General features: G+C 37.8%; 1 protein-coding gene across 2 annotated transcripts in view; it reads left to right on the forward strand.

Moving 5' to 3' along the window:
* The window catches only part of LOC106142285 (uncharacterized), a 44,198-nt gene that overhangs the window by 2,693 nt on the left and 23,431 nt on the right, over window positions 1-18,074 (forward strand). For both annotated transcript variants that reach the window (XM_060954902.1, XM_060954901.1), the window contains exons 2-3: window positions 14,348-14,476; window positions 17,011-17,811. In XM_060954902.1, coding sequence (XP_060810885.1) covers window positions 14,471-14,476; window positions 17,011-17,811 — 807 coding nt within the window. In that variant the 5' untranslated portion in view covers window positions 14,348-14,470. The remainder of the gene's footprint in view (window positions 1-14,347; window positions 14,477-17,010; window positions 17,812-18,074) is intronic.

Below are 18,074 nucleotides of genomic sequence, written 5' to 3' on the forward strand. Positions count from 1 at the left end.
ATGAATCCGCGATTGCAAACTGCACAACAAGTCAATCAGTATTGTTTGACGTCGTAAATAACAGAGCAAAGAAGTCGGGTCCATGCTCTGTGGTATGTCAGCTGACTGATACTGTATGTTTCTTAGGCTTAGTTCACATAGAGAGACGACGTTTTATTAGCGACTACGTTTTACGGGAACGTATTTATGTTTTTCCCATGGATGTCGTAAAGGCGACTGAGGGATTGGTGGAACAGTCTTGAAGAGACTGATAGGCCACATTCAGATATGTGGCTTTAAGATAGAATTGAGATTCAAATAGTGACAGGTTGCTAGCCCATCGCCTAAAGAAACGCCTTTTACGACATCCATGGGATAGAGATGGAGTGGTTCTATTCTTTTTTCTATTGGTGCCGGGAACCACACGGCGCACTGTCTGTCCCGTAAGGAAAAGAGGCGTGATGAGTGTTTAAAAAAAGGGCCGGTTTAAATCACAATCTAAATACGTCCCCGGGCGCTCCCAGTCATTACAATATCATTAATTTGTCGGTGTTTTATAATAAAACAAAGTAGCGTTACTACTATCGCGACAAACAATCTTAATTTCAGTATTGTTACCGTGAGACCTGGGGCAGCCAGGTCAACTATCGTCTGTTTTACGACTATTTTTAATTTGGCTGTATTTAGGGTCGCTTATGCATTTTTTACATACATACATACATATATAGTCACGTCTTTATTCCTTGCGGGGTAGACAGAGCCAATAATCTTGAAAAGACTGATAATGCCACGTTCAGCTGTTTGGCGCAATGATAGAATTGAGATTCAAATAGTGACAGGTTGCTAACCCATCGTCTAAAAGAAGAATCCCAAGTTTATTAGTCTATCCCTTAGCCGCCTTTTATAACATCCATGGGAAAGAAAGAAAGAGGAAAGAAGCTGGTGACATTAAATTTCAAACAATATTGAGATAGGTTAAAATATAAAAAATAAATAAATAAACACAATGTGCCGTCCAGACATTGACATTCCCAAACCGCGACATTTAGCCGTAATTATCGTTATATCAGGCATCATTAACGATAACCCTGAACCTGGTCAAATTATGTTTAAAACGAGCTCAAAAGGCGTAAAGCGAGAATTTCTTGCGAGTATGCTCGACCTTAGTGGCGTAATGGCCGGTACACTCACAAGGTCCCGAGTTCGATGTCCAGTGCGGGCAGATATTTGCACTCAATTTATTTAATAGATACAAAGAAAAAAAAATTGCATTTTACTTGCATACATACAATCATCGTTTTATCCCTTACGGGATAGACGGAGACAATCTCCAAAAAACTGAGACGCCATGTTCAGCTGTTAATGATGAAATTCACATTCAAATAGTGACAGGTTGCTAGCCCATCGCCTAAAAGAAAAACCCCAAGTTTGAAAGATTTTCACTTGATTAATTTCAACAATCTGCTTTAAAAGAGAAAGCCTTGTATATCTGTTTGTGTCGCATAAACTCAAAAACTAATATTTGTTTTAGCACAAAGATTCTTCAGGCTCATTTAGGAACATCAGACATATTTCTGGCAATACATAATGTCATTTACGTGGGTTGCCAGATAACGACACAACTTATATAGTAAAGTATGAAATACAATATAACATTGTCATATATATCTATCTCCTGTTTGGTTTCCTTCCACCCAAAGGTTGACTGGAAGAGATTGCATTAGCGATAAGTCCACCTCTGTACCATCTCTATCTGTTTTGTATGTTTTATTATTATGGTGCAATAAAGAGTTTTATTTATCTATCTATCTATAATATTATTTTTTTATGGTTGAGACCAACACAATATTATAAATATCTATGTCTTAATTTTTTATTTTCTTTTTTTACAAGTGGCAACCCTGACATTCGCTGCACACTAATTTGTGATTACGGCACATTTTCTAGTGGGTCTATGCTAAAAATTTGATAAACGGATCTAACCATCAGGAAATCCCATGCTTCGTTCGTATAGTAAACATTATTATCTGCATATCTTAGTTATAAATAGTATAGTTTTAGGAACAATGTTTATGTAATGAATACATGCAACTTCGTCCGCGTAAAATAAAAAAATCCCGTTAATTTCCCGTGCGTTGTGTCAAAGAATTTCTAGTAACTACCGACATTAATTAAACTTTAAATAGCTTGATAACCACTGAATCAATTTAAATCAAACAAAACCTCGTAAAACTATTTTGACAAACAAAACTATCGAGGTTCCAGTGCCGTGTGGTTCCAGGCATTAATAGAAAAGAGAATAGGACCACTACGCCTTATGCAGCTGAGCGAGGCCTTTCGATCTTTGCAAGACTGTTGGCTGTATCTACCCCGTAAGGTGTAAAAACGTGATTATATATATGTTATACATATATGTTTGTTAAACTATCGAGCCAAAGAAAATCGTCATATACCTAGCAACGTATAGTATAAGAGTAGTAGTCATAATATTGGTGTCGTGTGGATCCCGGCACCAAAAGAAAAAAGAATGGGACCACTCTATCTCTTTCCAATGGATGTCGTAAAAGGCGACTAAGGGCTAGGTTAATTTACTTGGGATTACACTTTTAGGCGATGGGCTAGCAACCTGTCACTATTTGAATCTCAATTTTATCATTAAGCCGAACAGCTGAACGTGGCCTTTCAATCTTTTGATGACTCTGGCTCTGTCCTCCCCGCAAGGGATCAAGACATAATTATATGTTATGTTATAGTAGTCATAACTTTAAGTTTAGTTATACGGATTCGCGTAACTTATAACACCCATCGTTTTTGCGTCTGGGATAACAAACAAGACAGATTACAACATTCCTTCTATTGTGTATTTAAAAATAAAGTTCAAGGTGTATACGACGTTTGCCTTCATAATGAACTTTACGATGGAGAAATTTGAATTTTATGCCAAACCGGTAAACATGCGTACGGCCCTCTTATACACACATACATACATATATATACGTATACAGTATACATATACATACACATATAACATAATAATAATATAATATATAGACGTGATTGTATTTACATACATATATACAAACTTATATATATACATTTTTAAGATTGTCGGCTCAGTCGACCCCTCATGGGATATAGCCGTGACCATATGAACGAATGAATGAGAGCGTACAATAATGAACATTACCTATTATTTCACACTTTTTCCTCCTAACTTTCTTTCTGGAGAGGTGACTTAACCGGGACTAAAGAAAAGATCCTTGATTATTTAGCGAAGCGACCCCCATCTGAAAAATTTGAACCTTTGGAGGGTTACCTAACCCGTATTGGATAAAATTTACATATTCAGTTCACTGAATGTGCAGGTTTTCAACACATTCGTTTCATATCAGCACACGGCGTTGACAACAATGTCGTATGAAATAAAAAAAAAAAACGAAAGTCGTTCGTGAAGAAAGTACCACTAAGTTATTCTAAGATCGTGAGTAGACAGCGCACACGCATGACTGGTGACAGAGAAAAAAAATTCGCAATCTGCCGTAGAGTGCCGTAGAGAGGTATTTCCTGGGCATGAAAGAAAATTACGCCATACCGCTCCAGAAATTCATCTCTCCTCTCACGGGTCTACTGGAAGAGATTTCTATTGAAATATGTAGCACCTTTGTTACTAGAATTACTGTATTAATTGCTCCTGTGTATAGTTTTGTGTACATAATTAAATAAATAAAATTAGTTCAGTGATGGACGCTGAAATAGAGCAGGAATGTCTATGGTCAATGTAAAGGATATAACTATTAATTTAAGATTAAGGGAGCCCGCTAAATTGTTTTATTATAAAAAAAACAATTAAGTCAGAGAAAAATATTCCCTCAAAAATGTGGTGTTTTGCTAATAAGAAATGATAAAATCGATTGTACAGCGAATATTTTCTTTTAATTTCTCTATTAATTATATATTCTGTGTAACGCTTGAATAGATATGATACTTACGATACATATATACATACAGTCTACAGCCCTTACGGGGTAGACAGAGCCAACAGTCTTGAAAAGACTGATAGGTCACGTCCAACTATTTGGCTTTAAGATAAATTGAGATTCATATAATGACAAGTTGCTAGCCTGTCGCCTAAAAGAAGAATCCCAAGTTTATTAGCTTTTTTAATCCCTTAGTCGCCTTTTACGACATCCATGGGAAAGAGATGGAGTGGTCCTATTCTTCTATTGGTGCCGGGAACCACACGGAATTTTTACCAATTATACATTTTTACGCTTACAAATCTAATTCTCCTTTAACGCGGTGGGATAAAAGAATTTTGTGACGCAAATCTTATCAACATTGAATAAAAAACAGTCTTTGAGTTGGTCCGTTCGGAAGCAGTAAATAAACTATTTCACACGTAGACTTCAATAATCGCGGTCATTAAATGCGGTGTACATCGGAACGTCGTTAGGATGCGCTCAGATTGGTAACATACATGTGTTAGAAAAACTATTAAAAAAAAATCGTTTCGTCACAATTTTTTATTAAAATCTCAATTCTATCATTAAGCCTAATAGCTGAACGTTGCCCTTTGGTCTTTCAAGACTGCTGGCTCAGTCTACCCCGCATGGGGTATAGACGTGACTGTAAGTATGTATAAATAAATAAATAAATATACATATACGGGACAAATTACACAGATTGAGTTAGCCTCGAAGTAAGTTCGAAACTTGTGTTACGAGATACTAACTCAACGATACTATATATGTATGTATGTACCATTGAAAAAAATACGAGTGTAGTTTTTTTTTTATTTAGTCTGTGCACCTCTTTACCAAAGTACGTATACACATTCAGTACAGGGCGTCATTCCATCTGTTTTGTATAGAATCCGCCATAAACTGTGGTCGACAACGTTTTATTGTTTATTAACGATTTATCCGATTTAAAATTTTTATCGCAAATTAAATAGCGCTATTGTTTAACGTTGTTCATTCTTATAAAGATTATACTGAACATCTAAGAACACACATTTACTTGTGAATTGGCCGATGCCCTTATCTTAGGTGACATTTTTAGTTATATATTTCATTTCAATTAACCTTAATTGTGAAATCTATTGATATTCATATAGTCATGTCTTTGTCCCTTGCGTGGTAGACAGGGCCAGCCATCTCGAAAGACCACGTTCAGCTGTAAGGCTTAAAGATAGAATTGAGATTTAAATAGAGACAGTTTGTCATCCTGAGATATCCCAAGTTAATATTTAATAAGCGGTAATTTATCAGTAATTATTTGTGGCCTATTTGGAACGTGAAAATTGGTATTTTAACTAGTATAAGACAGACAGCTGAACGTGGCCTTTCAGTCTTTTCATGACTGTAAGCTCTGTCTACCCCGCAAGGGATATAGATGCGACTATATGTATGTATAAGACGGACGGATCTGTAAGAAAAGCTTGTGTAGTATAATTGATTCAGTTTCCTTTTGTTATCCGCGATCGAGGTATTAAATCATTATATAACATTGTGAGAAAGGCAAATTGCTAACAGTAAATAAGAACAGTCTAATAATAAAGATGGCTGGCTCAGAAAAAAATGGCTGCCAGACATTATGTACCCCTAAATAGTATTGGTACCACGCCCGACGATTTTCCCAGAAGAAAATGTGTGACCAATCATTTCCGCGTAATCTATACGGTTGGTCGACTCGACCGTAGATTTCCACGGTCATAGGTGCAATGAGTGAGTACTGTCTTATAGAGTAACATAAAATTCTTTATTTATGTGCCGTGTGATTCCCGGCACCAATATGAAAAAGAATTGGACCACTCCATGTCTTTCCCATGGATGTCGTAAAAGGCGACTAAGGGATAGGCTTATAAACTTGGGATTCTTCTTTTAGGCGGCAGGTGAGCAACCTGTCACTATTTGAATCTCATTTCTATCATTAAGCCAAGCAGCTGAACGTGGCCTATTAGTCTTTTTAAGACTGTCGGCTCTGTCTACCCCGCAAGGGATATAGACTTGTTTATATTTATGTATGTATGTAAAATTCTTTATATTATCCTCACCCTTCTGGAGTCGAGCCCTGGGTACGCCTTTTTGACCATGATCCTGGCTTCTTACACGAAACGACTAACGCAATCTTGGCAGGGGAACTTACCCCTTATCATGGTTACACCTTAATGCAGGTTTGCCTTCACCGTACGAACAAAGGTTAGCACTCAAACTAATGTACATAACTCCGAAAAATAGTCACTGTACTGTCAGGTATGTACCAGTGACTATTTTTCGGCTATGTAGCCGAGGTGGGGTTTGAACCTTTACCTGTGCACAAATTCTATTTCATTGGATCTCTTTCTCATCTTGGCGTGTTCCCAGTTGCACCCTCTGCCGTTAAAAGCTTCAAGACACCGACGCGACATTCTATTTGCATAATAATGTTTGTTTGTTTGTTTGTAATATCTTTATTGCAAAGACATTTACACAGTAACAAGAAAATAGTAAGTACATAGTTATAAAAGGAACAAATCACTTGCAATGGCGGACTTAATTATTAATTTTACCCGACTTCTGAATTTCATGTCTAATATTAATTGACGGATGTTTTCTACATTAGCTTTTGCGCGGGGCTTCGCTCACGTGAGAAATACCAGAAAAAAGCCTTTGTCACTCCCGAAGTTCTTTTCTATATCTGTGTTCATATTTCATTCAAATCGATTCAGCGGTTTAGCTGTAAAAGCGAGACAGGCAGAAAGACAGACTTGCGTATTTATTAATATTCGTAACGGATGTATTTACAATTCCGTGACGTCTGCAAGTATCTTTACTCATGCAACAACAGCATTTCACAAGGAAGCGACTTAGGAACTCGCAAGTTCGTGGGAATTCGCCATAATTATATGTTTAATTACTTCCATACACGGCACCTCATTGCACGCTTGCCATTGTCATCATAAAGATTATATCAAAAAGGGTATTGCACTGTTTACTTTGTATGGGTGGAAGAATGAAATGAATGATTATTTCTGGTTTAAGGTACAGCTATCCATGAAGCGTTGAATAAATAAATATATACATATTACCCAGATTGAGTTAGCCTCGAAGTAAGTTCGAAATTTGTGTTACGAGATACTAATTTAACGATACTATATTTCATAATAAATACTGACTTAGATAATCATCCAAGACCCAGGCCAAACAGAGAAAGTTCGTTTCTCATCATGCTTTGCCGAGATTCGAACTTGGCACCTCAGGTGTTACAGACAAGCGCACTACCGCTGCGTCACAGAGGTCGTCAATATACCGCACTAGCGTGAAAGACAAATAATTTCTTTTATAAATAAGTTAGCATAACCCATAACCATGAATTCATAATTTTACGATAGGGCAAAGAACTGACAGTCTTTTTGTACTAACTAGTAGGTTAAAAACGAGGTAATTTAGCCATAATATGGAATCGCGTTTTGTATGACTTTTGTTTGGAAAATATTATTTTCCAAACAAAAGTCATACAAAACGCGATTCACACAAACAATGTAACGCAAATTAATTTTCTGAATAGAATGAAGTATGGCTCATTATACTAGCGAAATTATCATTTAACCACACCCGTATTAGGGCGTGTTCACATCAATAGACGATATGGGATGTCGTAAATGTAAGATGTTTTTTTCTTATTTACTTTGGCATTCCGTTTCGCCGTTCAATTACGATGCGGCACACCTATTTTGGGACGCGATAGATCAATTAAAGCTGTTTTGATTGAAAAGTAGGCTATTTCTAAGGGAATTGAGCGCCTTGACATGATTTTTGAATCTGTGTGGGACCAAAAATAAACAGGTCGCCAGAAAAAAATGTTTTTTTTTTTAAATTTAATTTAAAATGTTTAGTTCCAAGTTTGAAAATGTTTTGGTCTTCCTTTATTGATGACTGCGGTAAAAGTTCAGGATTCCGGTTATGGTCGTATCTTTTTCTCGTTGATATGATAAAAGGCGACTATAAGATAAGCACTTTCACATCTCATAACGACAATGTGATGAATGTGCTTATTTCCTTATACACTTTTTATGACAGTAGCGGGAGAATGATGCAATAGTCCTATTTCAATATGCCACACGGCGTTGAGGTGTATTTCTTTCCACACACACACATACATGGTCACGTCTATGTCCCTTGCGGGGTAGACAGAGCCAACAGTCTTGAAAAGACTGAATGGCCACGATCAGCTATTTGGCTTAATGATAGAATTGAGATTCAAATAGTGACAGGTTGCTAGCCCATCGCCTAAAAAAGAATCCCAAGTTTGTAAGCCTATCCCTTAGTCGCCTTTTACGACATCCATGGGAAAGAGATGGAGTGTTCCTATTCTTTTTTGTTTTGGTGCCGGGAACCACACGGCACTTCTTTTCTTTCCAAATACTACATATATTTAGTCGCATACATATCCCTCCCTTAGAATCTCCCATCTCTCTCACACAGTTGGAGGCTGTCTGCTTCCAACGTTTCTCCGCGGTCTTCATCAGATCATCGGTCCATCTCTCGGGGGCCGTATGCTGCTTTCCGATACATGGTCTCCACTCGTGAGCTTTTTGGTCCCAGAAGCAATCAGCTCTTCGAGAAAAGCTTCGTGATTTTTTTTTAATGTAAAGTTATTTTGTTGAGTTGTTACTCATTTGACAGGAAAGGTTGACATTTCCGCTAGGGAAAGTGATTCATAGTATGTGTAAGTTTCGTTTTCTTAATCGGACAAATATCACTATCAGTTGATAAGAAATTTTTTTTGATATTGACTTTAAATACTTGTACTCATGTATATTTAATTTTTTTTTGCGTGAATCTATTAACTTTAACGGCTTGCCGTTTTGTAAGATAGAGCCGTGATGCCGTGATTTTGTAGGAGGCAAATAAAGGACAAAACCTTTAGCTAGCCAGAAAACCCTATTTTAGATTAGTGTAACCTTTGCAAAACTAATTATGCGGTGACATCAATAACTTAATAAATAAATAAAGAAGAATTATATAAAGAAATTTCTGCCTTAAAATAAATGAAAGCTTTTTAAGAATTCATTCATTGTCATAATCACGTTCTATATCCCATGCGGGGTAGACAGAGTCAGCAGTCTTGAAAGACTGATAGGCCACGTTCAGCTGTTGGGCTTAATGATAGAATTGCGATTCGAATAGTGACAGGTTGCTAGCCCATCGCCTAAAAGAAGAATCCCAATTTTACAAACCTATTCCTTAGTCGCCTTAGTCATGTCCATTTTAAAAATTCGACTTTTAAATTAAGAAACAATACAATAATTTAGTCAATAATACTACAATCATTTGAATTAAATAAATTTCTAGATTACCGTTTTGTGACAAAATTGGGTTATCAAAATACTATCAGATTTGATAACTATAATCAGAATTGCTTAAGAATTTTTTCAACGGTACTTTATATTGACATGTCCTGGCGACTTCTTTTGTAAGATACTTATATATCGTTTATTTAAAAAAAAAAATCTGTGCTTATAGTAGCACTAGCTTCTACCCGCGACTTCGCCCGCGAGAACAATGACACAGCACAGTCGAGATAGTTCTTAAAAGGCTGAATTTTGACGACATGCTTGACAGAACTTATCGTTAATTAAACTTATAACTTATCCCTAAGTCGCCTTTTACGACACCCATGGAGACGAGATGAAGTAATCCTATTATTTTTTTTATTGGTGCCTGGAACCACACGGCACGGCACAAAAGCTCTATCTTCCCTTAAAGTCTATACCGTAAGGGAATGAAAATGACTCCCGTTGTAACTCCATAATAAGTGTGCCGTGTGGTTCCCGGTACCAATAGAAAAATAATAGGACCACTAGGAAAAAGGCGACTAAGGGGTAGGCTTATAAATTGGAATTCTTCTTTTAGGCGATGGGCTAGCAACCAGTCACTATTTGAATCTCAATTCTATCTTAATACCAAATAGCTGAACGTGACCTATCAGTCTTTTCAAGACTGTTGGCTCTGTCTACCCCGCAAGGGATATAGACGTGATTATATGTATGTATGTATGTAACTCCATAATCCTGTTTGGTGTCCAAAAACCGTTATCAATAACAGACACGCCTTGTAGTCAGCTGATAACGCCGCAAAGTCATCATGGTGTGAAATAGTTCTTGTTGAGCCTTTTTTATGATTGCAGTCCGTTTTTGTTCCATGTTTTTTAGGTTAGGAGCAGTATAAAGTGTCATTGAATAGAACCTACTAAATGAATAACGAATTTAGCGATAAGTTCTATAATAGTATTATGCCGTGTAGTTCCTGGCACTTGAGAATTGGTTCTCTACATATCTTTTCCATGGATGTAGTAAAAGGCGATTAAGGGGAAATGCTAATATTTAAAATTGGGATTCTTCTTGTAGGCGATGGGCTAGCGACCTGTCACTATTTGCATCTAAATTCTATTATAAAGCCATATAGTTGAACCCCGTTCAGTCTTTTAAACAATGTTGGCTCTGTCTACCCCGTAAGAGATAAAGACGTGATTATACAAATGTATGTAATATTGTAAAGACAATAAAAAGCAAATGATCTGCTTTAACATAAAATTAAAATAGTTGTGTAATGAAGAGCCCTTTATATTAGTATTTTTGTAAAGCTCTTAAAAAAATTGAATAGAGATTTCACACAAAAATCCTTCGTCCATTTTGGTAACTACATACATACATACATATCTCACGTCTGTATCCCTTGCGGGGTAGACAGAGCCAACGGTCTTGAAAAGACTGAATGGCCACGTTCAGCTATTTGGCTTAATGATAGAATTGAGATTCAAATAGTGACAGGTTGCCAGCTCATCGCCTAAAAAAAGAATCCCAAGTTTGTAAGCCTATCCTTTAGTGGCCTTTTACTACATCCATCGGAAAGAGATGGAGTGGTCCTGTTCTTTTTTGTACTGGTGGCGGGAACCACACGGCTATTTGGTAACTAAATTACTTTTATTCTTAAAACTTGCGATTAAAAACAACGTGCGCAAGCGATGCCGCTGGCGTCAGCTAGCAAGGTGCTAGCTTATCGACACGCAAAATTCATTATCCAATTATTTAGACTGCGCCTACGCAGGTGCATTGTTAGTTTGTCAGTTTATCCTGTTCTCTAGAAACCGTTTTGTTTGTAAAACGGGTATTGTGTTCGTGTAGTAGGTACTCGAGTTGTGACGTCATTGTTAATTTTACTTTCACCTTCACTGACGGCCTCTGTGGCGCAGCGGTAGTACGCTTGTCTGTGACACCGGAGGTCCTGGGTTCGAATCCCGGCCAGGGCATGATTAGAAAAGAACTTTTTCTGATTGGCCTGCGTCTTGGATGTTTATCTATACCTATAAGTATCTATTATAAAATATAGTGTCGTTGAGTTAGTATCTCGTAACAAAAGTCTCAAACTTACTTCGAGGCTAACTCAATCTGTGTAATTTGTCCCGTATATATTTATGTATATATTTTATCACGTGAATTTCGTCATTATTCCCGGCATAAGTACTGGTTGAGTCCAGCTCTTGGGCCGTGTGGTGCCGGTAGAGTAGAATAGCACCTCCCGATATCTTCCCGTGGGCGTCGTAAGACGCGATTAAGGTATTAAGAGGGAGGTAGACAGCACCGCCTCCTACGCTAAAAAATAAATAAACATACATACATACATACATAAAATCACGCCTCTTTCCCGGAGGGGTAGGCAGAGACTACCTCTTTCCACTTGCCACGATCTCTGCATACTTCTTTCGCTTCGTCCACATTCATAACTCTCTTCATACAAGCTCGGCGGTTTCGGGTACTTTTGACCTGACCCTTTACCAGGACGTCCTTAATTTGATCAAGATACGTTCGTCTAGGTCTTCCCACTCCGACCTTTCCCTCCACACTCTCCTTGTATATCTGCTTAGTCAACCTGCTTTCATTCATCCTCTCCACATGACCGAACCATCTTAACATACCCTTTTCTATTCCTGTAACTACATCTTCTTTCACATCACAACATTCCCTTATCACGCTGTTCCTTATCCTGTCACTCAATTTCACACCCATCATACTCCTTAACGCTCTCATTTCCACTGCATTTATTCTGCTTTCATGCTTCTTTTGCCATACCCAACTTTCACTCCCATACATTAATGTCGGGACCAACACGCCCCTGTGCACAGCCAGTCGAGCCTTTTTGGATAGTTTCTGACTGCTCATAAAGGCATGCAAAGCTCCATTCACCATGTTCCCCGCGTTCACTCTCCTTTCAATATCACTATCATACTTGCCATCTGATGTAAACTTTGATCCTAGATATACAAACTCTTTCACTTGCTCCACTTTTTCTCCTCCAATCAAAATATTACATGCTGTCATTTCTTTCTCCATTTCAAAAACCAGTGTTTTAGTTTTACTTACGTTCACTTTCATTCCTTTCTCTTTTAAAGCTTCATGCATACAGTTTACCATCTCCTGTAACTCCTCCGCTGATGACGCCAGTATAACCTGATCGTCGGCATAGAGCAGACATTTGACGAGTAACTCATTCATCCTTAATCCACTTTTAGACTCTTTCAAATCTGTCAAACAGCTATCCATAAATAGGTTGAACAGCCACGGTGACGCAACACATCCTTGCCTAACGCCTTTCTCAATCTTAAACCACTCAGTGTGCGCTCCGTTTATCCTGACACAAGCACTCGAATCCTCATATAAGGATTTCAGTGCTCGTATTAAGAGACTGCTCACCCCATGCATAGAAAGTGCTGACCACAATTCATTCCTCTCAACTCTGTCATAGGCCTTTTCCAGATCTACGAATGTGCAATAGACTTTTTGACTCTTGGCCAAAAACTTTTCGGCTATGCACCGCAAGGAAAAGACCTGATCAGTACATCCCATTCCCTTTCGAAATCCCGCTTGAGCATCCCATATTTTGTCATCAGTTTCATTCCTGACTCTATTAATCAATACCTTAGCATACAATTTGCCGACGACGCTAAGCAGGCTTATACCACGATAATTTTTGCAGTCCAGCTGTGACCCTTTTCCTTTGTAAAGTGGCACGATAACAGCCTTACACCAATCTTTTGGTACTCGGCCGCTTCTCCAACACAAATTGAAAAGGCAGTACAACTGACTAGCTACTACGCCTTTTCCTGCTTTAAGCATCTCGACCGACACTCTATCACACCCAGCAGCCTTTCCCGCTTTCATACTCTTAAGTGCTTCCACAATTTCGAACATTTCAATTTCGCCTTCCATCTCATTCTCTTTTTCTTCGCTATAGCAGAAATCTTTCTTATTTCCTTCCTTTTTTTCAAATAAACTTTCAAAATAGTCCTTCCATATCTTTAGTACACATTCTTCTCCTTTCACAACGCTACCATCCTGGCATCTGATCCTAGTCAGCTCTCTGGTTATAGTATTTCCTCGGGCTGACCTTACGGATTTCCAGAATACTTTCAGATTTGACTGAAAGTCTTCTGATAGCCTTTTATCAAAATCCTCTTTATACTCTTCTTTCTTTCTAATCACAGCTTTCTTAACCAAATCTTTCATTTTCTTATATTCCTTACGTGCTTCATTCACATCTTCATCTATAACCTCTTGCATTCTTAAGTTAGCTTTTGCTGCTAACAAATCCAGCCATGCTTTCTTCTTTAATCGCACAAGTTCTTGTACATCTTTACTCATCCACGCATTTTTGTGATTTTTTCCTTTCCTTCTTCTACTTACACCACACACTTCAACAGCTACTTTCACAATTCTTTCTTTAAATTCCTTCCATCCATCTTCAATATCGCTCATTTCCTCTAAATCTTCAAATTCATCCTTCAGTCTATTAATATACTTCTTACCTACATCCATATCTTGCAAATTTTCTACTTTTACTCTTTCCAAAGCGCTGGTTTGCTCCCTTACCCTGTGCCGCCAGCGATTGAAGATACCCCTTATCCGGGATATCACCAGTAAATGGTCCGAGTCAATGCCAGCACCGCGATATGCACGGGTATCCAGCACTTTGTTCTTCAATCTTTCATCTACAATCACAAAGTCTATCATACTTTTTAAAATACCTTCCACTCTTGTGTAGGTGTGGATCTCTTTATGTTGAAACATTGAGTTCGACACAAAAAGATCCCACTCTAGACAAATTTCTAATACACTTCTTCCATTATCATTCACCTTTTCGTCACCAAACGCACCAAGCACCTTTTCATATCCATCACGCTTTACACCCACCCAAATAAATAAATATATAATATATACGGGACAAATTACTATACTTATTAATGTAAATAGTAATAATTTTGTCCAGGGTTTCGCTGCCTGGAGACTTTCCAGAAATAATGGTAATAAATGATGTTTAATTTGTTACAGGTCCATAAGACTTAGACAAAGTTAGTGCTTCCTAACTTCTGGAACTTGATTGTCTAAAGAGACAAGATTATTAGAAGACCTTCGTAAAATGCTTGGCGCAAGGATACAAGTACTCAAACTCGTATGAAGGTTGGTATTACATATATCATGGTCAGTATCTGTAATGTGTCAGCCGTGTGGTTCCCGGCACCAATACAAAAATGAATAGGACCACTCCATCTCTATGCCATGGAAGTCGTAAAAGGCGACTTAGGGTATAGGCTTACAAACTTGGGATTCTTTTTAGGGCGATGGGCTAGCAACCTGTCACTATTTGAATCTCAATTCTATCATTAAGTCAAATAGCTGAACGAGGCCATTCAGTCTTTTCAAGACTGTTGGGTCTGTCTACCCCGCAAGGGATATAGACGTGTCCATCTGTAATGTGAATGAATGTGTCGCGTTTGTATCCCTTACAAACGTGACAGAGCCTATGTCAACAGTCTTAAAAATGTCGAAGGTCATGTTCAGCTGGTTGGCTTAATGATGGAATTGTAATTTAGATGCCGTGTGGTTCCCGGCACCAATTAAAGAAAAAAAAATAGGAACACTCCATCTCGTTCTCATGGATGTCGTAAAAATCGACTAAGGCTTATAAACTTAAGATTCTTCTTTAAGGCTAGCAATTATCGAATCGATTTGAATCTCGATTCTATCAATAAGCCAAATAGCTGAACGTGGTATTATCAGTCTTTTCAAGATTGTTGGCTCTGTTTACCCCGCAAGGGATATACCTAGACGTGATTATATGTATGTATGTTGTAATTTAGATTGTCCATTTGTATAATCTTTATATGGTGAGGGTAAATGGAAATGTTTTTACACTTTTCAACCACACAAGTGCTTCAGAGCCCCGGGTCCGCCTAGGACTTAATTTTGAGTAGACAAAAGAAAGAACTTTTGTTTACTCAGTCTTAAGTCGATCAGCTCGCATATTATTTCCCGCGGCACTAAGATTTTTTTGGCCTCCCCCTTTTTTGGGCCTGTCGGAGTCAGCATGGCTAGACATTTATTACCTCAGATAGCCTGCAGACTTCCGCAAAATGTTAACAATGTATTCTCTCGTCCACATTCTATTCTAAGTTTGGATATTTGTGAAGTTGACGTTGTTGAAGAAAATGTTACAGTGCAGTTTGTTACCGCTTCTTCTGCACTGACGCCTTGGAAGTGGCAGTGAACTTAGTTTTTTGTAATTTATTTGACGTCAACCAATGTTGTGAAACCAAAAGATTTGATAGTTATTAAGCGATATGAAGTACCCTATAAAAATGAATAAAAATTTTGAAATTGTAATTTTGAATGTTGAATTTGTTAGTATCTTATAGTAAGTCCCAAAATTACGACCCATCCAAATCACGGCCACGTCAAATAATGCAATTAACGCTTATCATTCCAATTGCCTGTCACATGTTAATGACACTTCATTTGCCTACAAAAGGCAGTGATCAAAAGCGATATCGACATAATATCGGTAAAAGCTCTAAGTGGCAGATTAACTTATTTGTATTGAGCTTTGTTTGATAAGATTCCAGCGGATAGATCACACAACATAACGTCGTAATGTTTGTTTTATATAATTGTAGATATTAAGAAACATAACATTTAAATCATCCATACACATACATACATTAATTTACTCTTTCCCGGAGGGGTAGGCAGAATTTACATCTTTACATTTCTTACGACCGCTAATAAAAAAAAAAATTTTCGCTATGTCAACATTCATTGCTCTCTTCATAAAAGCTCGGCGGCTTAGCAAAACTGACAACTTTTAGCACCCACATGCTTCGTCGAATGACGAAGTTCATCAGGAATTTCTTCGTACATTTGAGAAAGAGTCATATATTTAGGAAATCCAGCGTTCCGACTATATGTAGCTTGCAAATATACGCAAAGATGAAAGGGAAATAAATTTAATTGATCCCTTATAATCGCCACTTCATGATCTGACTGAAGTTATGTTTAATTTCTTCTCACTTGAAAAAAAAGTACATACATATCATCACGTCTTTATCCCTTGCGGGGTAGATAGAGCGCAAACAGTCTTGAAAAGTCTGAAAGTCCACGTTTAGCTGTATGGTGTATTAATGGAATTGAGTGTCGAATAGTGACAGATTGCTAGCCCATCACCTACAAGAAAAAATCAAAGTTTATTAGCCTATTATATATTGAAAGTCAAGGTTTTTTATTGTGTATTAAAGATGATAAAAAAAACCTACCAATTCTTGTTAACATGGGTAAGTTCAAACATGACCAAGACGTGTGGTTCCCGGCACCAATAGAAAAAAGAATAGGACCACTACATCTTTTTTAATGGATGTCGTAAAAGGCGACTAAGGGATAGGCTTATAAACTTAAGATTCTTCTTCTAGGCGATGGGCTAGCAACCTGTCACTATTTGAATCTCAATTCTATCATTAAGCCAAATAGCTGAACGTGGCTTAACAGTTTTTTCAAGACTGTTTGCTCTGTCTACCCCTCAAGGGATATAGACGTGATTATATGTATGTATGTATGACCAAGACGTAGGTAGTTTGTACACTTACTTACTGTTACACCTAACAAGGTGTAGACATTTCTCAATTGAAAACCTCAAACCTTTGATGCTTTAAATCATTTTCCAGATGCGTACTCCTCACCGAACTATCCATGTCATAAGCCTTCTCGTCATTCTGTCATGGGCACACGGTTTAGAGGCCAAGAAGTCAAAGAAACAAATATGTCCTATAGGTTTCAAGCTAGCCTACAACAGATTGAAGGGAGATTTCATTTGCTACAAACGGAAAGAACTGGAATCTTTCGCGGCATCTCTAGATGACTGCGATGGAAATTTATACTCGTCAGAATTATACCGTAGCTTGAATATATCAAAATTGGAATATTCCAACACATTATGGTCAGAATACAAATCCTTTTATCCCGGCGGGCCCTTCGTAAGCTGGTCTCGCAATGAAAACGATTGGGTAGTAGTTAAAGACATAAACAATTACCTACCAGATAATTTAAAAGATGATACAGATCAAGATTTGTGTTTAGTGGTAAACAGGACTGGTGAATATGTTGCAGTGCAGTGTGATGACAAGTTTTATAGATATTGTCTTGTGAAGCCTTACGGAGACAGGGAGGATTTGAGTAAGAGAGGCTGCGAGGGTTTCAAAGGATCGTGGAGGTTTGATAATTCTAAAGACATTTGCTTGTTGGGTGTGACCGGGGTTGGAGGGGGCACGGTTAGAGCCACCTGGAATCAGTCTCAGGCGTTGTGCGCGAGACATGGGGGTGCATTGTTGAGTAGAGGATGGCAGTATGCAAATATGCCCCTGTTCCATATGTCTGATGTATCACCTACGCCGGTTTATCCTTTGGGAATGATGTGGGATCCAGAGAGGAAAGTTCTTCGGTACGTGTCTGAAGATGGCGTTGTTGAGGTAAGGAATCGATTTTGGAAATTAAAATTCATTATTATTTTTATACCTTTGAAGAAACTGTGAGCATACTGCACGTTAATGCTTTTCTCATTTATACTAATATTATAAAGCTGAAGAGTTTGTTTGTTCGTTTGAACACGCTAATCTCAAGAACTACTGGTTCGATATGAAAAATTATTTTTGCGTTGAATAAACCATTTATCGAGGAAGGCTTTAGGCTATATAACACCACAATAATGGAATATGTGAAAAAAAACGGGGAA

Source organism: Amyelois transitella, chromosome 5 (assembly GCF_032362555.1).
Source record: "Amyelois transitella isolate CPQ chromosome 5, ilAmyTran1.1, whole genome shotgun sequence".
NCBI lineage: Eukaryota > Metazoa > Arthropoda > Insecta > Lepidoptera > Pyralidae > Amyelois > Amyelois transitella.